Source organism: Ursus americanus, chromosome 25 (assembly GCF_024610735.1).
Source record: "Ursus americanus isolate L20-20 chromosome 25, mUrsAme1.1.p, whole genome shotgun sequence".
Lineage (NCBI taxonomy): Eukaryota > Metazoa > Chordata > Mammalia > Carnivora > Ursidae > Ursus > Ursus americanus.
In genome coordinates this window covers 6,714,261-6,739,490 of record NC_142151.1, presented here as the reverse complement: position 1 = coordinate 6,739,490, position 25,230 = coordinate 6,714,261, and the positions used below count along the sequence as shown (strand labels likewise).

Sequence of the window (25,230 nt, the reverse complement as noted above, 5' to 3'; positions counted from 1 at the left end):
CCCTGCTGCCGTGAAGGCTAGTCCCAAGCCCCTCTTTGCTATGCCTTTAGCACAGTCTGTATATACTTGTAATCACTGCACCTGTCCTGTTCCTTTGTATCTTTGTTTCTTCCACTGAACGGTAAACAATCAGAGCACAGGACCTGTTCGGTTTTCTGTTCCTGTACCCAGAATGGTGACAGACAGATAGAAGACACTCAGGAAGTATTAAATGGTACATGTTCTTGCCATCAAACCTGATAAAAGTCAAAAGAAGAGGCACTTAAATCAAGCTCAGGGATGGTTGTACAAATGTACTCCAAGGGTGCTTTCTGGATTCTAGCCTGGAAAAAAAATATAAAGTCTGGAGAGCTTAGGGCAGTGAATCCCAAATCTCAGAATGGCTGTGTGTTTTACAGTGCAGACTGCTGGGATCTCCCCCAGAAATTTAGATTCAGTACATCTGGGGTGAGGCCCTGGGAGCTGTAAATTTCAGAGGCCTCTAGTAATTCAGATGCACATCTAGTTAGTTTCGGGAGCCTATGCTCTGGGGTAATTCCAGATACAGAATTCAAGAGCTGCAAAGGACTCTTGTGGTATTTGAGTCCAATCTTCTCATTTTATAGATGTGGACATTTAGGCTCAAAGAAGCGAAACACCTTGTTCAAAACCACACCAGCAATTGCTAAGCCTGAGCCCAGACTAGAACCCAGGTGACATCACATTGGAAATGGTGTTTCAGTAAGGGAAAGAAATCACAATGGGGGAGGGTGCCTGGGTGGCTCAGTCGTTAAGCATCCGCCTTTGGCTCAGGGCATGATCCCGGGGTCCTGGGATCGAGCCCCTCATTGGGCTCCTCCACTGGGAGCCTGCTTCTTCCTCTCCCACTGCCCCTGCCTGTGTTCCCTCTCTCACTGGCTGTCTCTCTGTCTGTAAAATAAATAAATAAAATCTTAAAAAAAAAAAAAGAAATCACAATAGGAAAATTCAGAAAAAGTGACCAGAATGGGCCTACCTTTCTGGTGTTCATAACAGCTTGATCCAAAGTCAATGACTTTAACAGAGACTTGGCCCTTTTGGTATAACACTATATTCTCCTAAACAGAAGGAGAAAGACAGATGTCAGGTTTTAATAATGTTGCTCTACACGCTCTATTTACCAGAATGCCTGCCATCCTGCAAGACCCAGTTCAAAATGTGACCAGCTCCAAGGTGGCCTCCTCCCACATCTCCAAACACCATGTTATCCCCCCCTGCTCTGACTTCCCATTTGATTTGTGGTCTGTACCTATTGTTTGGACCCAGAATTTGGTGCTTTGCAGTATTTCTTTTGCATATATTTTATCTCCTTCCCCACGTAGAATGTGTAACTCCTGAACATTATGGGTTTATTTTTATCTCCTTGGCACTTGGCTCTATCCCTTGCTTGCATAAGGCCTTAGAAATATCACTGACTGAATTTAATGTTTCCATTAAGTGCTCCCCCAACATACTGATCTGTCAGTAATGGACCAAAAAAAAAGTCAATAATTTAATTTGAGTTGTGATTCTTTTGCTGACTTTGGGGGAAATGTGAAACCAGTGTCCCCAGAGGATTGTGGTTAAGCAAGCAGAGTTCCTGGGCTCTCAGAGCATGAGGGTGTACTATCTAGGGCTGGAGTTTAGAGTCCCAGTCATGTTTTCACAGCTCTCAATATCAGACGAATTGACTATTATGAATATCAGATGAACTAGTTGCTTACAGGCCGGGTCTGAAGCCTCTGGCACCACAAATTAAGAAAGTACAAATTTAGTCGATATACTTTTCCTAAAGAATATCTATATTAACTGAAGAGTTCAATCAGCAAAAGTCTTTAAAAAGCAGACATTTCTAGTGTGTCTACAGACCAATGGAAAGGTTCCTTAACTAAATGGAGCAGGCTTTCCCATCATATTGACAGAAATAGCTCTATAGAGGGGATGGATGTTTCAGGCCATCACAGCTCCAGAAACTATCCTTTGAGTCCATAAGAATAACTCCCTGATTCTTTTTTTTAAAATCTTAGATGCAATTCATTAATATATACTGTATTGTTAGTTTCTGAGGTAGACTTCAGTGATTCGTCAGTTGTATATAACACCCAGTGCTCATTTCATCAAGTGCCCTCCTTAATGTCCATCACCCAGTTACCGCATCCCCGTCATTCCCCCTCCAGCAACCCTGTTTGTTTCCAGTGATTAAGTCTCTTATAATTTGTCTCCCTCTCTAATTTTGTCTTGTTTTTTTTTTCTTTTAAAGATTTAATTTATTTTGACACAAAGAGACACAGCAAGAGAGGGAACACAAGCAGGGGGAGTGGGAGAGGGAGAAACAGGCTTCCCATTGAGAAGGGAGCCGATGTGGGGCTCGATCCCAAGACCCTGGAATCATGACCCAAGCCAAAGGCAGAAGCTTAACAACTGAGTCACCCAGATGCCCCTAATTTTGTCTTGTTTTATTTTCCCCCCTTCCCCTATGCTCCTTTGTTTTATCTCTTAAATTCCACATATGAGTGAAATCATATGATAATTGTCTTTCTCTGATTGACTTATTTTGCTTAGGATAATACACTCTAGCTCCATCCACATAATTGCAGTTGGTAAGACTTCATTTTCTTTGGTGGCTGAGTAATATTCCATTGTGTGTGTATATATATATATATATATATATATATATATATATATATATATATATATATATATATACCACATCTTCTGTATCCATTCATCTGTTGATGGACATCTGGACTCTTTCCATGTTTGGCTGTTGTGGACATTGCTGCTATAACATTGGGGTGCAGGTGCCCTTTAGAGCACTACGTTTGTTCCTTTGAATAACTCCCTGATTCTTGATCTACACTCACCAAGCACTCTCCTGGTTGCATGCACACTCTTCCACTGGGCATGTATATTCCAGCTTACTATTTCTCAAAGAAATCCATTATGTCATGTGAATGACCTTGCTTAGAGTCAGTCACCTAAGCCCAGAAACCATGGATGTAGCGACCCTTTGAAGCTGCAAAGCTGAGGATTAAGAACTTGAATGTGGAGAATAAATTAATGTATCACCATTCCCATGAGACTCTATCAGTAAGCCCTGAGAGAACATCTCTATCTTGTCAATACTGGATTGTAAAAATATCCCAAATTAGTCCACTGAGTTACAGTTTTTTTAAAAAAATTTGTTTTGGTATGGAGTCTCCTCAAAAAGTTAAAAATAGAACTACCCTACAATCTACTAATCACACTACTGGGTATTTACACCCAAAATACAAAAACAGTAATTCAACAGGATGCATGCATATATTTATAGCAACATTATTTACAATAACCAAATTATGGAAGCAGCCCAAGAGTTGATGGAACAGGTGAGATATATATATATATAGATAGATAGATAGATAGATAGATAGATATAGATATATATAAATACACACACACACACACTAGAATATTACTCAGCCATAAAAAGGAATGAAATCTTGCCATTTGCAACAACGTGGATGGATCTAGAGAGTATTATGCTAAGGGAAATAAGTCAGTCAGATGAAGACAAATACGATATGATTTCATTCACATGTGGAATTTAAGAAACAAAACAAATGAGCAAAGAGAGAGAGAGAGGGAGAGAAAAACCAAGAAACAGACTCTTAACCATAGAGAACAAACTGATGGTTATCAGATGGGAGGTGGGTGGGGGGACAGGGGAAATAGGTGATAGTAATTAAAAAGTACACTTATCATGGTGAGCACCAGGTGTGGTATGGAAATGTTGAGTCACTATATTGTACACCCGAAACTGATATAACACTGTATTAAATATACTGGAATTTAAAAAAAAACAATAAAAAAATTAACTGCTTCAGGGAGGGTGAGGAGAAGGGAATGAGGAAAATTAAGGGATGTTTACATATCTGTGAGAGTCATGTTGTTTTTGGAACCAGCTCCTGATTGCATATCTTCACACCTTTATACCTTTCCCGTAGCTAATTCTCTGTACTCCTCAAGTTTTCAATCATTAACTCTCCTAACAAGCATTCATTTGTTGCCTACCATTACTATTGCCAGGTACCATGATAGATCCTGGGAATAAAATGGTGAGACAACATGATCCCTGACCTTGGGGGAGCTTGCAGTCAGTGGAAGATAAAGAAAGCATCCCTACATACCAACCAGAGCAATAATAGAGCTAAGTATAGAATACCAGCAGGACATGTGGGAAGGGAACATTCATTTGGAGCAGAGGATTTGCTGTACCCTAGGACCAACTCAGAGTACAGTGGATAAAGTCAGGATTTAGTACATCAGTTCTCTATCTCCCTGCATAACATATGTCTCTGCACACCCCTAAGCCTTCTGTAAGAAAGCCCTCAGACTTTCCTTTTTCTGTCTGTCTTGATGATAAACCACATCTTTCTGCCTTGCCCCAATATTTGTCCCTAGTCTTCACTGCATCTCTCTCGGTTTACACAACATACAAACATAACTGCTTGGCTTCCACCCTGGAGCCTTGGCCATGATGGCTTCCCAGTTACCACTGGAGAACAAAATGGGGCAAACAATTTCTGAGGGTGGGAACGAGCTCGCCTGGCAGGACAGAGCTTGTACTCACGGGCTTGAGATCACAGTGAATGATTTTCTCTACATAAAGCATTTGCAAACACTTCAAAACAGAGAGGGTGAAGCGCCGAACTATTGACAGACTGAAGCCTTGAAAGCTATTATTCTTCATCAACTCGTATAAGTTGATCCTGGAAAAGAGAGAAAGTGATGTGTCTAGAAAGGCAGCCTGGCTTGTTCATTTTGACAGAAGGAAAATAATTCACCTCTGCATACTGGAAAGTGGAGCACATTTTGTAGTCATCAGAGATGCTGAGAAGAGTGTCAACCTTCTGACTCAAATTTAGCTGGTTCCTAGAATTTCACTAATAGCAATGGTGTCATGGGAGCACCAAGCTACTAGCTCAGTGAATCCCATAATACTAGGCCGCTGATAGTCAACCCTAATTATTCCCCTTTGCTAAATGCTTTCTGGGTTTCCGGTTTTGTTCAAATTATGGAAGATGGTCTTCTCAGAGAGAAAAGTAATCAAATTAGCATGTCCTTCCAATTAGTACACCCTTCCAGCTCCAATATTCAGCTAGGTGATGCCACCCTATTTCAGTCAGGTTCTGCTTCCTGACCAAAAATATCTGCTCCTATCCTTATTTGCTAAAAATCAAAGTCCTTTCCCCCCTGGGAACAGTTAGCTGCCTGCTCCCTTGGGTTCCAACCTCAGCACCACAGGATTATAAAGCCAGTGAGTGGGGACATGGTGGCAAAGGGTAGTCCTTTTCAATATATTTCAGTTTCAGTCTTGAGGGCAGAGACCTTGTATTGGTTATGTCACCCAGAACTTAGGCAGCACATCCTGAGTATGCTGGCAGGTGACAGTCATGACTGAGGGATGGGGTGAGATGGGCAGCTTTGGGGCCAGCTCCTTTGACTCCTTGGCCATCATGTCCAATCTAGTCATTAAAAGCTCACATCTAGAAAAATCTAGTGTTCTGACCTCAAAGTTTCTCTTCTGTCACCTTAAGCAACTTTTCAAAAGAAAATGAATTAAAAGAAAAAGCAGCTGACCCCAGGAGTTCAAAGGTGATGCAGAGATGATTGCGAAAATAGAAAAAGTCCTTCATGTGCACCACATTGTGGGTGTTGTCTTTGTCCTTCCTTCTGAGAGCTTCCAGGATCTTCAGCTCCACCAGCGCCTGACGGTGAAATCTGAAGTAGTGGGGGAGTGGCAGGGAGAATAGGGAATGGGGACAGAATTCACAGTGTCATGCCATACTGCAGCAGTTAGCCCCTTTCTCCAGCCTCTCCCCATCACTGTCCAGGGGGGTGGGGTAGAAAGCACTAAAAGCTTCATATTCTTGCCTCCTCTTTGCCCCGTTGTGGAATCAGATAGAGAGAAAGAGGAAAAGCACGAGGAAGATCAGAGGAAAAAGCAGAGTCAGGAAGGGTTGGCACTATGAAGAGGCCAGAATCATGCAGACCACCCATCCCATGACCTAGGCCATCTACCAAACCATACCTCTTCTTGTTCCTGATGATTTTCAAGGCCACCAACTCATTGTTTTTGTGATCCAAGCACTTGGCCACCTGTCCAAAGGACCCTTTCCCGATCATCTCCAATACCTCATAGCGGTAGGCAATGTGATCATGCAGGACCTGCAGAAGCCAGACCAGGGTAAGGAACAGAGCCATAGGCTCTGGGGCTTCCCTGGCAGTGGGGCCCCATGTCAGCTCATGGTTTACCCCCGGGGGAACTTTCTGAATTGCACCAGGTATTCGTGCAACTTCCACCCACCTCTCATTGCTTCTGCATTGGTCAGGTTGTTGCTCAGATCCCAGGCTACCAATGTGGTGCCAGGAAGGTCCCACAGACTCTATCCATTTCAGGCAGTGCAAAGAACATTGGATGGTCTTTAGAAAATTTGGGTTCTAGGGACCCCCTGGGTGGCTCAGTCAGTTAAGCATCTGTCTTCAGCTCAGGTCATGATCCCAGGGTCCTGGGATCGAGGCCCAGATTGGGCTCCTTGCTCACTGGAGAGCCTGCTTCTCCCTCTGCCTGCCGCTCCCCCTGCTTGTGTGCTCTCTCTCTCTCTAACAAATAATAAAATCTTTAAAAATAAAAAATTTAGAAAAAGAAAACTTGGGTTCTAGTCCCAGTCCTGCTATCACCTCTAGTTTTCTGCCTATGTGGGAACCTGTAAAGTAAGAGGATTGGGCAAAGTGGCTCTAAAGTCCCTTCTAGTTTGGATATTTTATGATTCTTGAATGCAGCTGAGAGGCAGCCTCAGCTTGGGGGAAGTTCCATTTCAGACCCCTGATGTGTCTCCATCAATCAAAGAAGGCTTCCTATCTGTTCTGCCTCTTCCTGGTCAGATCTGGTTCTCCTCTTGACTTACCCAGATTCAATTCTAACTCGAGAGTTAGCAGTACAGAACTTGAGCCTTTCTCAACTAAGAGGAGAAGCATTTTCCAAGAGCCAGAATCACACACGTCCCTCCCTGGGCTGGAAACTAGAGAATAGGTATTTATTCAAAGCAACAGGAAAATTTTAATTAAAAAGACTTTATCTGCGTATCTGCATATGCATATCTGCATATCACTTACTCACTCTGAGCTGAGTGCCCTCATCTGTAACTAAAGGTCCTGAATAAGAACCTCTAATGCCTTCCAGTTCTGAGAATCTCTGATTCCCAGTTTTGCACTCAGGAATTTGGGAGAGGTGAAAGACATATGTTTGTGTACAAGTCCTCAGGATATGTTTGTGATACTGTGGTGGTGGTTCATTCATACAGCAGGAATCAGGATCATGATTACAAACAGGTATAACTTTACTAATATGTAGAAGTGGATTACCCTACTTGTAAAGGTTTGTCATGACAATGTACAGGGAAAGGGCAATGGACAAATTTTGCACATGTTGGCATAAAGGTATTTGCACAGGTCACCAATTTGGTTATATCATAATTATTTATCTACATGTCAACTTTGACATTGATTGTCATTACTTGAGGCCAAGAACCTGGTTGTATTCATTTTTATAGCTCCTTCTGTATTTCCAGAGTCCAGCCCATGCTCAAGCATATGATAGTTTCTCAAATAGGTATTCAATTAATAATTGTTGACAGAATAGAAATGAGAATGCAGTTGTGCTGCTTGTTTGGGGATTTGACACTCATTGGAATGAATGAAGATGGAGATTATGGGTATACAGTGAGCATGCATTATCCCCCTGCCTGCCTCCACCAATAACATAGTTCCTTAATGTTTAAGACTGAGGAACTGAGCTGCAGTGAATTAACTTAAAGGTAGTGCTGCCATCCCTGAGGAATTTCCCAGAGACGCTATGCCCAGGTAGGGGTCAGGGTGGAAGAGCTGAGGACATCTTCATGAACTGGAAGTACGGTTTGTATTGGAAATTCTTAACCAAAGATCCATTAGCAACACACCCTTCTTTGAAACTTTATGTATGTTCAGGGTGCCTTTTCTGAAATGAGGACTTAGAGCATGTATCAGATTCCCAAAGGGATCCTTGGCCTAAAAATGTTGAGAACCAGGGCACTAGATAGAGGATTTTTACCAGAAACTCTAAATCCTTCTTTCTCAGAGTGTGACCCAAGGACCAGCAGCATGGGCATTGCCTGGAAATTTTTGGAAAAGGCAAAAATCTCAGGCTCTATTCCACACTTGCTGGATAAAAATCCAAATTTTTGGCCTAAATTTATATATTTTTTTAAATAATTATATTTTTTATTATATTATGTTAGTCACCTTTGCATCAAAACCTGGGGATGTACTGTATGGTGAAAAATCCACATTTTTAACAAGATCTCCAGGGGATTTGTGTGCATAGTAAAGCTTGAGAAACACAGCTCTAATTACTCCTAAGAAATATGTCTCTTCTATGAAGCCATCAAAGGCCAATTTTGTCTTCTTTAAATGTAACCATGTTGTGAGGAAATGTCCAGGGGAGGACATTCCCAGCAACCCAATCACCTGGTGGACTAAACATCATATATCTGGACATCTTCAGAAGTGGAAATTGCTTTCTGAAGCAAAAGAAACACTTTCCACTGCCCAGATTTCACCTTCAAGCTGGTAAGAGGCAATGTCCTGGCGAACCCCAGAGATACAATCAAAATAGGAGAAGGAGAGATCCATCTTTGCTAGGATCCACCTTTGGGAAAATGAAAGGAGTCAAGGACTAGGTGCCAGGGACTACAGTGACAAGAACTTTTTTGGTTGTAGAGAAATGGCATTCAAAATGAAATAGAGGTTCATGTGTGGGCTTGTGCGGAAGAGAAAAAAAGAGGATGTTGGGGAGACTGCATCTTATTCCATGGAGTCTAGCCCTTCCAATGGGTGCAGGGCTATGCAGAAAAATTTGCCCAGGATGCAAACCTGTTACCCCAAATATTGTTGGAGAAAAATCAGTACTCTGTTAGCAGAGCAGTTTGTATATTAATTGCTTATTTTCCCATTTTTAAACATGACATTTCTTTGGTTTAACACCTACTAGAATCCTTCAGGATGTCTAGTCTGAGATGTATCATCACCAAAGCTATTTTAAAAACACACACACACATACAAACACCTTTTTCCTTTCCAGACTACTACTTGTCCCTAAGCCCCAGGGCCCTGGAGTTACCACGACCTACTCCCCCATCACCTTCATATAGGAGCCGTGTTCATCATCGAAACTTGTTTTACTGAACTTCTCAGGAGTCACGTGGAGCTTCTCTGCTTCAAGCCCCAGGAACCACAGCTCCGTGTAGCCCAGGATTTCACTTTGCTCATATGAAGATAGCTGGTTCTTAAAAAACTTTAGGGCCTCTGTGTGAAAGACACTATAGTTGTCAGTTGAGGCAACATGGGGATTTACCCAGGATCCTGATGATGGAGCCCCTTCTAGCTCATGAGCCAGTCACTCCTTTCATCAACTAGGTGGCTTACTAAGGACCATGTGTCTTGAATAGCACAGGGTAGAAATGTAAAGGATAAATGTTAAGGTGTTGTACAAATCAGGAGGGAAACACAAAGGAAGGGAAAGGGAGAAGAATTTAGCCCCCAAAAGCTATGGGTTACAGCAGCATGGGTAAAAATTTGAGAAGGAAAGCTAGTGTCAACAGTAGTATGTAGTTACAGCAGCAGCTTCCAAGTTAATATTGTTTGAGGATATACAAATAGTTTATCCCAAGAGGGTCTGCAAACCATAACGTCTTCAGAGCCAGGCAGGTAAGTTAAATGCAACTTTAAAGGCCCAGAAAGTATTCCCACTCAAATTTGCAGCCAGACTGCAAGGAAGAAACGTGTGTTTGCTCTTCTCTATCCTTCTCTGGCCAGACCCCATCAGGCGTTTGGTGTTTGATCTGGTGGCAGGGGGGTGGGATTCAAACTTTAAGGAGATAAACTGGAGAGTGCTAAGAGTCAGTCCTGAGGGTTGAGGGTGGAAGGGGAAGGCACCACGTTATTTGACAAACTGCTGAAGAGCTGGAGAAGAAGCCGCCAGAAGGAACAAAGACATGAGAGACAAGACCTGTGTGAAGGGCAGTCATGTGAAAGCTGAATAAGGTATATTCTTGGCCCAGAAGACAGAACGAAGACCTAAGAGAGCAAGGAGGCAGATATGAGCTCTGTAAAGGCAGAACTAGCTCAAGACTGAAATGATCTCTTCATGGGTGGTTCCTGAGATCGTTTAAGAAGAGAAAGGACAGCAATGTCAAAGCTGTGGGTAAAGAGCTCCAAGTGTCAGATAGCGTTGGTGCAGTGGGTATTGGTTCTCTTCCTTTGAATTCTAATAGCGAATGAATCTCTGAACCTTGTGAGGAGTTGGGTTCCTGGACCAAAACCTATGTGTGATCTTTCAGGCCCAACCATAGGTAATTACAAAAGTTTCCTGGCAGGGTTCATGGGGAAGCTGCCCTCCCCACACCAGCATTGGATGAAGTCTCTGAAAAGTTGCAGTAAAGGGCTCAGGTTCACCTGGGCAGCCATACACTTATACACATCTACATTCCTAAACCGGGAGCTCCTATTCAGACATCTTCCTCATGTATTTCTGCCAAGACCTCTTTATGAAGAGGAAGAAGTGAGACATCAAGACACTTGCCCTACTTTGACTCAGTTCTCAGTACATTTCCATTCCTGGCTCTTCCCCTCCACCTCTCCCTCCCCATCCTGTGTAAAATGACAGGAGACTTGTTCAGCTCCCTAGGCAGTGAGCTCTGACTGAGCTCATACATCTGACCTGGAGTGGTGCCAGTCCATGGGGAAAATGGAACACTGGGGAGCCGGTGTTTCCCCCTATTTATCCTCTTGCTTATACTACACAGTAAGTGATGAGAAGCTTACTGTTACTTTCATTTTGGCTTGTTGCCTTAGTTGACTTCCCCAACACCTGGCAGCTTAACCCTCTCTGGTTCAGCTCAGCTCATGACACCTTGACCATCTAGAACCAGCCCTGCTATACCCTTCCCAAAAGGCATACCTGCCGCTGTCAGAGGCACCTTGTGCCTTTTTGGTGGTTTCTCCTCTGGCTTGGGATCTTCAGTTTTACTGCTTGAAAGGAAAGGCATTTCTGAAGCCTTGAGTTCAGAGGCTGGTATCTGATTGTGACTTTGATTCTCCTATACAAACAAAGAAACTTGAAATTAAGGACTGCTTAGACTTCTCCTGGGTGCCACAAACCATTGATCAGACCAAGAACACCCACCTCCAGCCAGACTCTCCTCCTACCTTTCCATGGAGAAAATGATAATTATCAGACATTAGGTTTTCTCAGTCTTCATCTCAAAAGAAGTATCTGTCTGACTCACAGTATTCTCTGTGAGACCCATGCACAGTACCATATGCAGTTGACGACCCCAGTGACATCTTACTCCAGGAAGAAATGGGAACAGTTTTTTTACTACTGCTCTTGAGAAGGTCATTTCCTAACTAGATAAAGTGATTTGCCCAAGGGCACAAACCCTTGAACTTATGTGTCTATAATACCTCTTTAACTTGGCACTTTCTTATGTTATCTCTTTTGTTCCTTGCACAAAAAACGTAGGGGACATTGGAGGAAAATAATCATTTCATATGCTTCTACCATTTATACACCAGACACCTCATTCTTCTTTCCCTCAATGAATCCTCATGACAACCCTGTGGAAAGCCCATTTTGAAGATAAAAGAAAATTAGTGATTTATTTGCTAAGGTTTACATTCATTGTAAAGAGTAAGAACAGGACGAGAATCCACTCTTCAGGTGACATTGTGCTTTTCCCACCATCCTCGGCCTTTCTAAACTTGGTTCCAGACCAAAGTCTTTGACCTGCCTGCTCAGAGCCATGTCCACTGCCTTGTACTCACCTGATACAGCAGGGGTGGCTTTAGCAAGATTTTGTTGCTGATGCGTGGGAAGTTAACCATGTTCTTCTTCCCCTTGGTATCCACAAAAGGGAGTGAAGTAATGCTGGTGTTTGGATTCTATATAAGGAGAAAGTGGATAAGGTGCAAAAGCCTCAGGCAAGAACTCTATGTCTCCAGGGAGTCATTTCTCCCAGCTCCCCTGCCACGGCAAGAATGAGTCTGAACCAAATCCGCCCTAAATCTGTTTTCAAAGCTCTTGTAGAGAAAAGCAGAGTGGTCAAGCAGATGAGTTCTGGGTTTGAATCCCCACTCCACTGCCTACAACTGTAGACCCTGAATAGGTCACACAACTCTTTCTCTAAGCTTCAGTTATCTCATCACTACCATGGTGACAAAAATGGGATCTACCTCATAAGGCTTTTGTGAGGTAAATGAGACAATTCATGTAGAGTATTCCATAAGTGTTAGCCATTATTATCATCATTCCAATATCTTACCATCCTAATATGGGGAAGCACTTCCTGCTATATAATGTACATCTCCCTTGGTGCAACATAAGCTCGCATTTCCTCTACACTATTGATTTGACCTCACTTGGATCCCTGCTCCCATGCATTGATTGATTGATCGATTGATTACAAAAGAGGTAGTCTGTCAGTGAATAGCAACATTTAAAATTGTGTGGAGATGAGGCATAGTGATGTGGATAGAGCATATGCATCATGTTATGCTGTGCTGATGAAAAATGCCTCTGAAAATCTATCCTGGCTACCCACCTACCCTCAACCTTTCCTAGAGGAAAGACACTAAGCATCACTTCCCACCTTAGGCAAGAATCGAGTCATTCTGAGGTTCTTGATCTTGGAAGATGGCTTCTGGGCTTGAACCAAAGGCTTACTCTCAACCTAAACCAAGTAGAACAGTATTGGAATAGTGTTTAGCATGCTATCATCTCAAGCTATTAAGACAAATTTTGCTTCATTACGACAATCAAAATACAGTTGAATCCAGCTCTCTTGATCCTAAAGCTAGAAAGAGCTAAGAGAGGCCTAGAGAAGTACTGAATGAATGTATGAATGAGTGCATATTCAAACAAGTGGTCTTTCTGGCAGTGCTTATCCTGGATTCACTTGTCCTATGGTTTTCATACTTTAAAAAAATCCATAGAACCCTTTCTTCAAATAAAATCTTAACTAGGGACCCTGGACAGGGGAAGAAATGAAAGCTGAGCTGCTCTTTCCAAAGAGAAGAAAATGCCCATAGTCTTGCCCAGGGACTCTTTCTACCCTCAGAGTGGCTCTGAAGGTGCCCTATTGGAACCCACTAGAATATGAGAGTCCACCCTAAACACCAGCGACCTGATCAGAAGAGACTTCACATCTAGAAAGGGGTTAGGATGAAAAGACCAAAACAGCAGAGCTGTGTCCCCCAAAGGGTGGCAAGCACACCACGAAAGTATGTGACATAATTGTGTGTGATACAAGATAACAGTTATCTAATGTTCATACATTTATTTTAATATTCATTTGGAAAACTATAGCACATTAAACCTATAACTTTATTATATAAAATGAGGCTGAAAGTTAAGTTAAAAAATGTGAGCATTATGTAGATATGGCAAAAACCATGCAGGTGGCACTGAAATTACTAAAGTTTACAAAAACAGGCTACAGTTTGAATCTAGGTTCTTCTCTTTGAAGCAGAACTCATTGGTTCTTCTTCCAGCCCCCTCTTATGGAACTGAATGAGATTTATCTGAGACACTGCTGGTGCCAGACCCACCCCAGTAAAACCTGGTGTACTGGCCACACTGAAATAGGAACTGGGGACAGTACTTCAACTTAATATCACCCAGCACACCTAAGCCCTCTACAGAGCTATAATGATGGGGACTATATAGAATAGGCCCTCTTGACCTCCTAGAATAAGGACATGATCTGAGGGAGAAGGGAGTGCATAGAGCATGGCTAATGGCCTTAGACCAAACCAATTTGATTGGCTAATGTATATTAATGCAGGATTTGATTGTCTATTGAATGGACAATGATAATATCTGAGCAAACAATGCAATCACAAATCTCACGGAGTCCCAACTTCTCATCAAATAAATCTGCAGGGATTAAAACTTATAATAGTCATCAACAATGACAAGCTGGCATTGAGAACAAATTGGGGAGACTGGACAGACCAATGAAAAGTATATTAACAAAACACAACTAAATACCAAACAAAGGGCACGAACAAATGAGTGTCAACAAAGAAGAAGAGACCACTGCAAATGCAGTCTGCCCAGGAGGATGTGAGGAGGCTTTGTGGAAAGGGTGTGGCTTGGTCTGGGCTTTATCTGGGAGGAAGGGTAGAGAGTGTGCTCATTAGGTGAACAGTATCTGGGAATGCTCTGAGGGTCTTCACTGCTTATGCCAGCTAAGCTGGAGCAGAGGGTACACTGGATTGTGGAAAGCACTGAATGCTAACCTAAGATATTTGGTCTTTATCTAATGGCAGTAGTGAACCACTGACAGTTTGAAAGTCTGGGTGTTACATATGCAGAGCAGTACTTCAGAAAGACCCTTATAGCAGCAATGTGGCATAAGATAATGATCACAGATATGAACCCTGACATCAGACCTTAGTTTTGAATCCCAGCTCCACTACTCATTAAGTTGTTTGAACTTGGGCAAGTTATTAACTTTTCCTCATGTAATATAGAGATAATGACAGCACCAATCTCATAGGATTGTTATAAGGACTAAATGAGTTCATGTGCATAAAGTACTTAAACCAGTGCTTTGTATATGCCAAGGGTAAGTGTTTGCTAGAAGTAATTCTCCTCTTTTGTAAAATAGAGAACAATTTTTTGGTTATTTCTCATGAGAAAGGAAAACATGGACTCAGAATTGATGGCAAATGAGCAAGATGATGTGCAATCTAAAATGGTTAAAGGCATTGAGGATGTTTAACATGAGAGAAGATAAAACAAGAAAAATGTCTGAGAGGTTAACAATTCTGATACTTCCATACATATATACTAGAATCAAATGACTAAATACGTAGATTGTAGATGACAGGAACCAGTTTCCCATGTTGGATTGAAGATTTATAGATAATCAAGGTCATCATCAACATTACTACCATGTGATAATGGATTAGAGTCAGAGACATTAGTAGGAATTCATGTTTAACTCAATGTAGTTACAAATGGTTGCATATAGAAAAATTCATAGATATGTGTATACGCAAGGGTTAATGCATGCACTTGGGTCCACACACCTAGACACAGACACACAGACACAAAGACATACACACACGGATTGCTTTGCTTTGTTAGCTTTAGAGGTCCTAAAAGAAATAACACCCCCATAGAAACAAGCACACCTAACACTCGCAACTTGGTTTCTAATACCATTCTCTGGTAAAAGGAATCAAGGCTCCTTGGAGAAATGATTAATTCTAGGACTGGGTCAGGAAATGCACAAGATGAGCCTGGAGCATCTTCTAGTGACATAAAGTAAGGAAGGGCTTGGAAAAAGAAAAAGAACCCACATTGATTAGAGTGTGTCAAAAGGGCACAGGAACCAACTAAAAGAGTTCCCAATGGCCAAAGTTGAAACAATTTTAGCAACAAAATAAAGTAGTGCTGGATTATAACTCAAAGTTTAAAATAAATATTTATGAACCCATACTGATGTAAATAAATGACTTAATAAAGAAATAAATAGGGGAGAAGAAACAAATCTCCCATGCAGAAGAGTTCCTAATATATTATACAGACATTCCACCCTAGAGGAGGGGAGCACAACTCCCCACTCCTTAAGCGGTGAGTAGTGACTGGTTTCCAAACAGTATAGCATGGAAAGGAGGGGGAAAAGCAACTTTACAGGAGAAACTACACAAACACTACCTCACCCAGGTAATCTAGTCAGCATCAGCAACCATAAACCAGGTGGATAGTATGTACCATTGATATGATTGATGAACAAGGCACTTTCCCTCAAGTAGGTTTCCTCCCAAAGCCTACGACCCCAATGGCAACATGAGAAAAACAGACAAATTCCAATAGAAAGGCATCGTACAATATAGGTGACCAGCATGCCTCAAAGCTGTCAAGGTCATCAAAAACAACGAAAGGCTGAGAAACTGTCACAGCCAAGAGGAGCTTAAGGGGACATGACAACAAAATGTAATGTGACATCGTAGACAGGAACCTGGAGTGGACAAAGGACATTAGGTAACAAGGAAATCTGCCTAAAATGTGGAGTTTAGTTAAAAATGTATCAGTATCTAAATTTTAAAAATCTTTAAAAAAAAATAAGAATGGGGTGCCTGGGTAGCTCAATTGGTTAAGCATCTGACTTGTGATGTTGGCTCAGGTCATGACCTCAAGGTTGTAAGATCAAGCCCCACGTCCGGCTCTGGTGCTCAGCAGAGAGTCTGCTTGAGATTCTCTCTCTCCCTCTGCCGTCTGTCCCTCCCCACACTCACATGCATGTATTCTCTCTCTCTTTCTCTAAAATAAGTAATAAATTTTAAAAATCTAAAAAAATATATCAGTATCAGTTCATTACTGCAACAGAGTACCACAACAAATATAAGATTTTAATAATAGGAAAAGCTGGGTGTGGTGTATGGGATGGTATATGGGAACTCTCTATTATCTGCGCAATTTTTCTGCAAGTGTAAACCTGTTCTTAAATAAGTATATTAATAAAACAAACAAACAAAAAAACTCCTGAAGGGAGGGGTAATATCAGAAGGGCCGTTGCTTATGACTCAGTATAAGCTTGTTCTACATGATCTGAAGGACAGAATAAGGTCAAAGTGTGGAATTTATAAAGAGGTCATTTCTAGCTCAATATAAAGAAGGATTTTCTAGAGCTTAGAGCTGTCCAAAAATGGAATGGGAGTCCTTATGAGCTAGTGAGCTCTCCATCACTGATAGGGCCAAGTCCACCTAATAAGCCATGTGAGAAATGTGCATGGACTCAGGCGGTGGGCAAGATGTAACCTTCAAAGTCCCATTTCTCTGTAGGACATTCAGGTGACCCCTGGGAGTGTCTTGAGTGGATCTTTCATCCTCTCATGGAACCAACACTGAGAACCATTGTATAGAACAGTGCTTCCCAACACCATGCCACACTATAAAAATTATCTTTGTGTGACAACTTGGGGTAAAAAGAGGAAGCAGCTCACAGACAGATGTTACCAACACAGGGTTCCAGCTGCCCCAGGCTTGTCTGCCCCAAGGGTTGCTGACCTCTACATCCGTGACACCTCTACCAGTGTGTCACACAAATTTACAAACTTGCTGCTTGTTTGTCTCCAGCAGCTTCCTCAAGAGGGACACAGTGCTCCATAACAACATTTCATTCTATCACAGCATCCCCAGGAGGCAGGAAGAAGAGGGTGTGATCTCCTGCATGCATGGTGGCAAAAAAAGACTTTTTCCTTTAAGACCAGGAGCTTCGTAGCACTGTTCTGTGGTCCCTCTCTGATCTCTGAGCCAGTGTAACAGGAATCTCTAATAGTCATGAGCTCTCTTTCCAAACTTAGAATCCTCAGGATAAAAAGGATTTTATGTACAGGGGTACATAGCATAAGCAATGATTCCTATGCTGTCTAAGACCTGGGCATTGGCCTGAGGCTGGAGAAAACCTCTGGAGGAGCCAGGAGATAAAAAGGCAGGGCATCTGAGGATGCCACTGGGGCCCTTTCGTGGCTCCTTTTTGCATGTATTACTGTTCTTGGAGGCCTCCTCAATAACCAGAACTGAATTATGAAGCTCCTTTATTTTCTAAACTTCTTTTTTTTTTTTTTGCTATTATAGGTTTTTATTTTTTATTATGACTTCTTATATGTGCAGATCAAAAGAAGGGAGGTAGACCCCTTTGCTCACAAGTGGGCTCAGATTGCTAAGATTCTCCACATCTAGGCCTACATTCTAATCTTGGGATTCCCCTAGGGTCTCCAGCTATGCTCGCCACCACTGGATGATAGACCCAGAGGGTCCAGTCACTGCACCAACGTGCATGGTGACAAGGCTGGTTGATCAGAAGTCTGGTGTCTCAAATCCTGACCCTGGGCCCCTCCTCCACCTCTCTTATGCCTCTGTCTTCTGAACTGGAGACTCTTGGGTTCTCACACTTCTTTTGGTTTTTTTTTTTTTTTCAGCAAAAGAAAAAGGCAAATTTCTTCTCACTACTTTGTAAAAGCCAGCTCATCTTTCTCAGATAAAAGCTGAGTTCAGCTTAAAACCTGATTCGGAGGAAGGTGGGAAAGCTGAAACCCAGCTGCTCCACCCCCCACCCATGTTCCCAACAATTGGACAAATTGCTGAAAGGTGCCAAACTATTCCAGTTGCTGATTCCTGTGGCTTGGACTCAAGGATTCTTCCGGGAACACCTGCTTCCCAAGCTGGGATGATACCTGGAACCAAAGTTCAGATGGACCTTAGTGATGCATTCATTTTTAACATATTTACTGAGGTCATTTATGTGTCAGGCAGTATGCTAAGCACAGACCACAGATTCCAGGGGTTTCAAATTTCCTGAAAAGCTCTTAAAATACAGAATCTCCAACCTGACCCCAGACTACCTAGTGGTGGATCCCAGAAACCCATATTTTTTATAAAGCTCTCCAAGTGAGTAATGCGCAGCCAGAATGGGAGCCACAATCTAATGCCCTCCCGTCCTTTGAAATTAATCTCTCCCCATTCTGAACTTGGTTTTCCTTTATGTCCTCAATATTTATGTATCCTTCCTAATTTTTTGTGAATTCTTATCTCCCCTCAGCAAGAGTCTATGGCAACAAACATGAGGCCTCTCAAGAGTATTCCCTCTTGCTGGTTCATTTAGGGGTCCCCACAGTGCCTAGCCATGTGTCAACATCCATGGCAATCGTAGTCACAATAGCCTGGACTGAGCTGGGACTGGGCATATCATCTTCCTTGCTGGGACAGTGGGATTAGTTATAAGCTCTTTCTAATCAAGGCTGCCTCCTTGTGTGTTGTCTCAGGGAGGTGTCTTTGTTATGAATCTAGATTATTCTACACAAGCTGGCTGCAGTAAGCACAACCTCCCACTTATAGGACTGAATGAGAATGTTTTCACAAAGTTGCAAATTGTCATCTATGATTTCCTAGCATGGGTAGCATAATTATGTCAGAATGAAGATATTCATCTTCATGAATACATCTGCCTTCTTTTGCCAGACTATAAAATCCTTTAATAAAAGATACGAGTCTTATCTCAGAATTCTGAGCCTTAAATATTTGCTAAAGGAAGGAAGGGAAGGAGGAGAGAGAGACTGAAGGAGCAGGAAGCCCTAGTCCTTGTCTTCAAAGACTTAAGCTGACTCTAAGCCATCCGGGAAACAGCTGAGCTTGGACTTCAGCCTCTCTTCCTGGTTGGTAGTCCACCCTCTCCCCTGTCTCTCCACTTCCCTCTCCTAATGGCTTCAATTCCCACCAGGGGAACCAGAGCTGTCCTGCTCCCCAGCACTACCTTTTGGCAGGAATGTCTCCTAATAAGCAAATGCACACAAGAGAATTCCCTGCCAATACCCTCTTCTCAAACATAACTGCATTTTCAAAGAGAAAGCCTAGAAAAGAAAGTGTTTTGATGCAAATAAATGAATCTCTACTCACAGAAGGCTTCTGGGCACTAGGGAACTAGATGAAAGAGATCGTTCATTTTAGGAAAAAAGCTCTTCACAAACCCTATCAGACAGGAGCACATTCTCATCGTCAATCACACGCACCTGTAACTTCTATGTCATAATGGTGGACAGAATTGCACACAAGGGTGAAATCTCCAATCCTATGTCTTGCGTCAGCGCCCTCTCCCTGGTGGCACTGTGCCTTCCTCTTCCCTACTTTGCATTCTCCTCATGCCAAGCCCCCACCCTCAACATGCACAGTTTACCCATGAATCACAGGGGAGTATATTTCCTGCCCCCTCACCAAGAGCTAAAGGATAACAGAGTCTCTTTGTAGGGCTAGTTAGAACAGAATCTTGAGATGCGCTGTCTTGTCTTATTACCTTGGACAGAGCCCTGGATGTCCTCATCTGCAAAGTTCAGGGAAGAAAGCAATTGGACTCTCAGCAGGCATCAAGGCCGCCCTGGTCTCCTGCCCCTGCGCCACCCAGATGTTTTAGAAAGGCATACACCTCCATCAAAACGCCTGCCTTGATCATACCTCGTGGGCTATTTTTCTATTTTCTCAGAAGCTGGCTCCTCCTTGTCTCTTCCTCCTCCCTGTTAATTAAAAAAAAAAAACAAAAAAACAAAAAAACAAAAACACTCCAAGTGCATGATCAAGGTTGGGTGGGCAGATGAAGCTCAAGTTCTGTGATATCAAATCACAGCTTCCTCCTTGTAGGCTCCATAATCCCTTCCCAGAAGCCAGAACAACCGAGAGTTCAAAACAAACGCATTAACGCAGAGAGAGGGTGTGGCAAGAAGAGAGAAAATAAATCTTTGGGGACTCTCTACAGAACACAACAAGTTTGACAATTAGGCCCATCAGAGCACTGCAGAGAGCTGGGAGAGAGACAGTTGCTAGGCTTCTCACATCCCCAGCTAAGGCATTAAACTACTATCGCTGCACAGATACTAGGCAAATTGCAGCATCTCTCCACGGCCACTTCTAGCTAAGATTCTGCCCTGAAAGCCCCTTTGCTATGTGAGGAAGCCCAGGATGTCTGGACAGAAAAGAGTAGCCTCCTGCTTATACCCACAGCCAAGTCTGGACTCAGGAGACCCATTAGCAGAGTGAACGTGGCCAGCCACTGTCATCTCACTGATGCAGTGTCCTCTCTGGAGTCCTGCCCACTAGGCTATGTCTCTGGTGAAGGTGGAGGAAGAAGAGCCTGGCTGTCCTTAGGGCTTGAAGGAGGGGCAAGAGCATGAGCCTGAAAGCCCAGATGCTTGGAGACATTTTCTAATGTACCTAGTGCATGACCTTGGGGGTGACATTTCCCTTTTGGACTTCTGTTTAGTGGAGCTTGGACAATTACACTGCTGAAAGCCACCTTAAGGAAGCTGTAATCAAATGCCCTCATTTTACAGATGGAGAAAGTTAAGAAGGTTATCCATGTCATCAAGCTGTTAACAACTACAAAACTCACCCAAGTATAAAAAGTTATCAATAAGGTATTTTACATTCATTTTCTCATACCAAGTCTTTGAAATGTGACGTGTATTTTTCATGTGCAGCACACCTCCAGTTGGACGAGCCCATGTCAAGGGCTCCATAGTCTCACGTGGCCAGTGGCTGCAGTATTGGACATTGTAGTTCCAGAGGGCGAAGTGACAGTAAACAAGTAAACAAACAAATACACAATATAATTAGAAAGGGTGGTGAGTGAAGGCCTGCCTAAGGAGGTGGTCTTCAGCAATTAAATGATTGGAAGGATAGAAGAGAAATAACAGAACAAGCACCAGTTCTTCCAGTGCTGAAAATAGAAAACATGCCTTTAGAGGGCTTAGGATGTGGTTTGCAGGACCTATTCATTAATTGTCAGAAAAACTGTAAAGTAACACTCTAAATTAACAGAGTCTTCAGTCCCAGAATCGGGCCACGAGGCAACACGTTTTCTTTGAGCAGAGTTACAGAAAAGCCAAACATCTTGCAACATACTCACTCACTGAGATAACAGGTCCAGAAGAGAGGATGTTCCCTCTGCTGGCAGTTTGGATAAACGCTAACTTGAGGCCATTTTCCTCAAGTGCACAGAGATCCTATGTCACTGGGAGCCACTGTGAGAGCTCTGATTCCTTGCCTGGTAAACTGAAAGCGAAGGACTCCCTGCAGAGATCTCTCCGTAGCAGGTGGCTCTTTAATATTTTACCGTGTTTTAGCCACATGAACAGGAACTGTTTTTTTTTTTAAGATTTTATTTATTTATTCGACAGAGATAGAGACAGCCAGCGAGAGAGGGAACACAAGCAGGGGGAGTGGGAGAGGAAGAAGCAGGCTCATAGCAGAGGAGCCTGATGTGGGGCTCGATCCCATAACACCGGGATCACGCCCTGAGCCAAAGGCAGACGCTTAACCGCTGTGCCACCCAGGCGCCCCAGGAACGTTTTTTTAAATGTTTTTTTATTATATTATGTTAGTCACCATACAGTACATCCCTGTTTTTTGATGTAAAGTTCGATGATTCATTAGTTGCGTGTAACACCCACTGCACCATGCAATATGTGCCCTCCTTACTACCCATCACCAGCCTATCCCATTCCCCCACCTCCCTCCCCTCTGAAGTCCTCAGTTTGTTTCCCAGAGTCCATAGTCTCTCATGCTTCATTCCCCCTTCTGATTACCCCCCTTTCTTTATCCCTTTCTTCCCCTACTGATCTTCCTAGTTCTTATGTTCCATAGATGAGAGAAACCATATGATAATTGTCTTTCTCTGCTTGACTTATTTCACTTAGGAACATTTTTTAAAGCATCGTACACTACTATCTAGACAAGCACACTGTTGTCTTAAATCAATTATTAAAAACAACATTTTAAAAACTTCCTTAGCTGAAACACTACCAAGATCCATATGTAAAATACTTAAATATTTAATTATTATTGTAAACATCATAGTTATAGCATTAAATGCCATGAAGTAAATATAAATTACTATCAATTTATTTAAAATATTTTTTCAACACTTGCTTGGGGCAGTTGATATGCTGAGACCCATAGCACTCTCATCGTCAATGTTTTTTAAGGTGAAGACATTATAATTCATTCTTTTCATCCTCCAATTAATATCATATACCTATTCACTGAAATCCAAGATTTCATGTTCTGAGAACAGTAACTTGTTTGCTTTTCCCTACTTAGGCCTATTCAGCTCAACTGGATGAAAAGTCCACTGGGAAAAACGAACAGATGGTGAAAAGACATTTATTTAGGGCCCATAAGAACAATTACCAATGTAAAGACGATAGCGATAAGTTTAGATAGTATTTTTATTTTTAAAAAAGATTTATTTATTTTGAGAGAGAGAGAGAGCACGCACACATGAGCCAGGGGAGGGGCAAAGAGAGAGAGGGAGAATCTCAAGCAGACTCCCCGCTGAGGGCAGAGCCTGACGCAGGGCTTGATCCCATGGCCCTGAGATCATGACCTGAGTCGAAATCAAGAGTCAGACACTTAACCAAATGAGCCACCAGGCACCCCTAGAAAGTATTTTTAAATGGTATTGTCAATTGTTGGCTGTTACAAAAAATACATCAGTGAATTTGTCTTCAATGTGATTTTTTATTTTATTTTTAACAATTCCTATCATAGCAACTGTAGCAGAATATGCTTTCCTTAAAATTAATATAAATATATTATAGAATTTTGTAGGGCAACATTTAACAGAGTTGACATTACTCAGCAATAAGCGTGAAACAGAGTGGTTAAGAATATGGGTTTGCATTCTCTCTGCCACGCAATGGTTATGGCAATGGCTGCTAAACTCCACTTGAATCTCAGTTTTCCCATTTGTAAAATGAGGATAATAATTCTACTTGCCTCTAAAGTTCACGTGAGAGTCATCCAAGCACCCAATAATATGAGCTCAAGCAGGTAAAAATATATATATATATAAGTTGCAAAACTCATGATGATTTTTCTAAGTCATGACCAAGGTCATCTTGTTTGCATAGTACGTTTATATTTGAACAGAATGTTGTCTTTATTACAGTCTTGTTTTGCTGTAGATTTACTCTTTCAAATATTTTATATTTTTTGCTTTGTGAAAAGAAATGCTTTAGGAATTAATAGATTTTTGTGCCTGTGAATCACAAAATAATGGTTTTTGTTGTATGTGGTAATGGCAGGGGTAGGGCTGGGGGCAGTGGACTTTGCGTTAGGATCCATTTTTATGAGTTATAACGCTGAGGGAGAGAAGGTGAAGGTTAAATCAGGACCCCTGTTAGAGGAGGTGACTAAGAGTCATAATTTTAAGGAGGTGGTGTGTGATACCCGGGGAGGAGAATTTTCAACAGGCCTCAGATAGGCTGTTGAACTGCAGCTCTTCCCATTAGTGACACAAGCAGGATACAAAGTCAAACCTGAATGCCGTGGGCTCAAGTTTACCACAAAATTTTCAGAGCAAAGACCCAAATAATATGATCTTTTGAGTCAGGTGTGGAAATTCAAACTGAGGGCATTAGATGAAAAAGTACACCTGATTTAGAAGTAATCTTGGAGACGGTGATCACAAGGTCACCACGTCACAAAACTACCTTTATGCTGTGGCGTTTCACTAGTTTTTGAGGCTGGGTAAAAAGAAAGACACCACGTCTGTGTTAGGGGAAAAAAAGAAAACCGAAACACACAGACCTTTTCTGGGAATGTTTGGAACCATTCTAGGACACGTCTGGTGTGGTTCCAGAAATACAGAGCACAATACAAGATATTGTAGAAGAGACGGAAGTCCAGGGCCTCTTGAAACACAAGCCACCTGTTCGATGAAGGCCTTGCAATCCTGGAGTTCTGCAACTATACTCTGGCCCTGCAGCCAATGTCCCTCCAAGCCCACCCAGACCTGGTCTGCCAACGAGCCCAGTCCATCCACATCTCTGGAACTTCCCCTCACCCTGTCATCAAAGGTGCTTAGAGGACAATGGTCACTCCTGGGTTCTGGGTCCCCAAGTCTTCATGATGATACCTCTCTTGCCCAAATGAAATTCAAGGATCTTTACCTTCGCAGGGTTGAGATTCTGTTTCTTTCTTGCTTTCAAAATTGGGAAGGTTGTCAAACTGTAGTTCCTTGGTTTTTTAGCATCCATGTTAGTCCTGCAGGAGGAAGAGTAAAAAGTACATTGGTAGTAGGAGCAAACTATAAGTAATGGCCCCTGCATCCAGGGATGGGAAGAATGCAGGGCAGGCTTGGAGATAAAAAGTGGCAGGCCTAGGGCGCCTGGGTGGCTCAGTTGGTTAAGCATCTGCCTTTGGCTCAGGTCATGATCCCAGGGTCCTGGAATCGAGTCCCTCATCGGGCTCCTTGCTCAGCGGGGAGCCTGCTTCTTCCTCTCCTTCTGCCTGCCGTTCCCTCTGCCTGTGCTCTCTCTCAAAAATAAATAAATAAAAATACTTTTTAAAAATGTGGCAGGCCTAAAAACAGTGGCTGAGTCTCTGCTAACTCCTTTTTTTCCTTCCTGGTGGCTGATGATGTCAGGAGAGGGAGCGTCTTGGCATCAGTCCTCAGGTGCTCAGGGCAGAGGGAGACAGCAGCCAAGGAAGGAAGATGATCTAATAAGGTGGCCAGCAGTTTAGGACACCAAACAAAAAGACCCATTTCCTCTAGCTCACTGCAAAGTAAACCATTCTCTTACCACAACCAC

The 25,230-nt window shown here is 42.5% G+C and overlaps 1 protein-coding gene across 1 annotated transcript in view; it reads right to left on the bottom strand.

Moving 5' to 3' along the window:
• Positions 1-24,675, bottom strand: part of DYRK4 (dual specificity tyrosine phosphorylation regulated kinase 4) — a 36,415-nt gene extending 11,740 nt beyond the window's left edge. The window contains exons 1-9 of the mRNA XM_045781211.2: positions 24,589-24,675; positions 12,726-12,806; positions 11,902-12,018; positions 11,036-11,174; positions 9,218-9,381; positions 6,071-6,207; positions 5,620-5,760; positions 4,610-4,748; positions 995-1,076 (exon numbers count right to left, since the gene is read on the bottom strand). Coding sequence (XP_045637167.2) covers positions 995-1,076; positions 4,610-4,748; positions 5,620-5,760; positions 6,071-6,207; positions 9,218-9,381; positions 11,036-11,174; positions 11,902-12,018; positions 12,726-12,806; positions 24,589-24,675 — 1,087 coding nt within the window. The remainder of the gene's footprint in view (positions 1-994; positions 1,077-4,609; positions 4,749-5,619; positions 5,761-6,070; positions 6,208-9,217; positions 9,382-11,035; positions 11,175-11,901; positions 12,019-12,725; positions 12,807-24,588) is intronic.
• Positions 24,676-25,230: the final 555 nt, after the last annotated feature.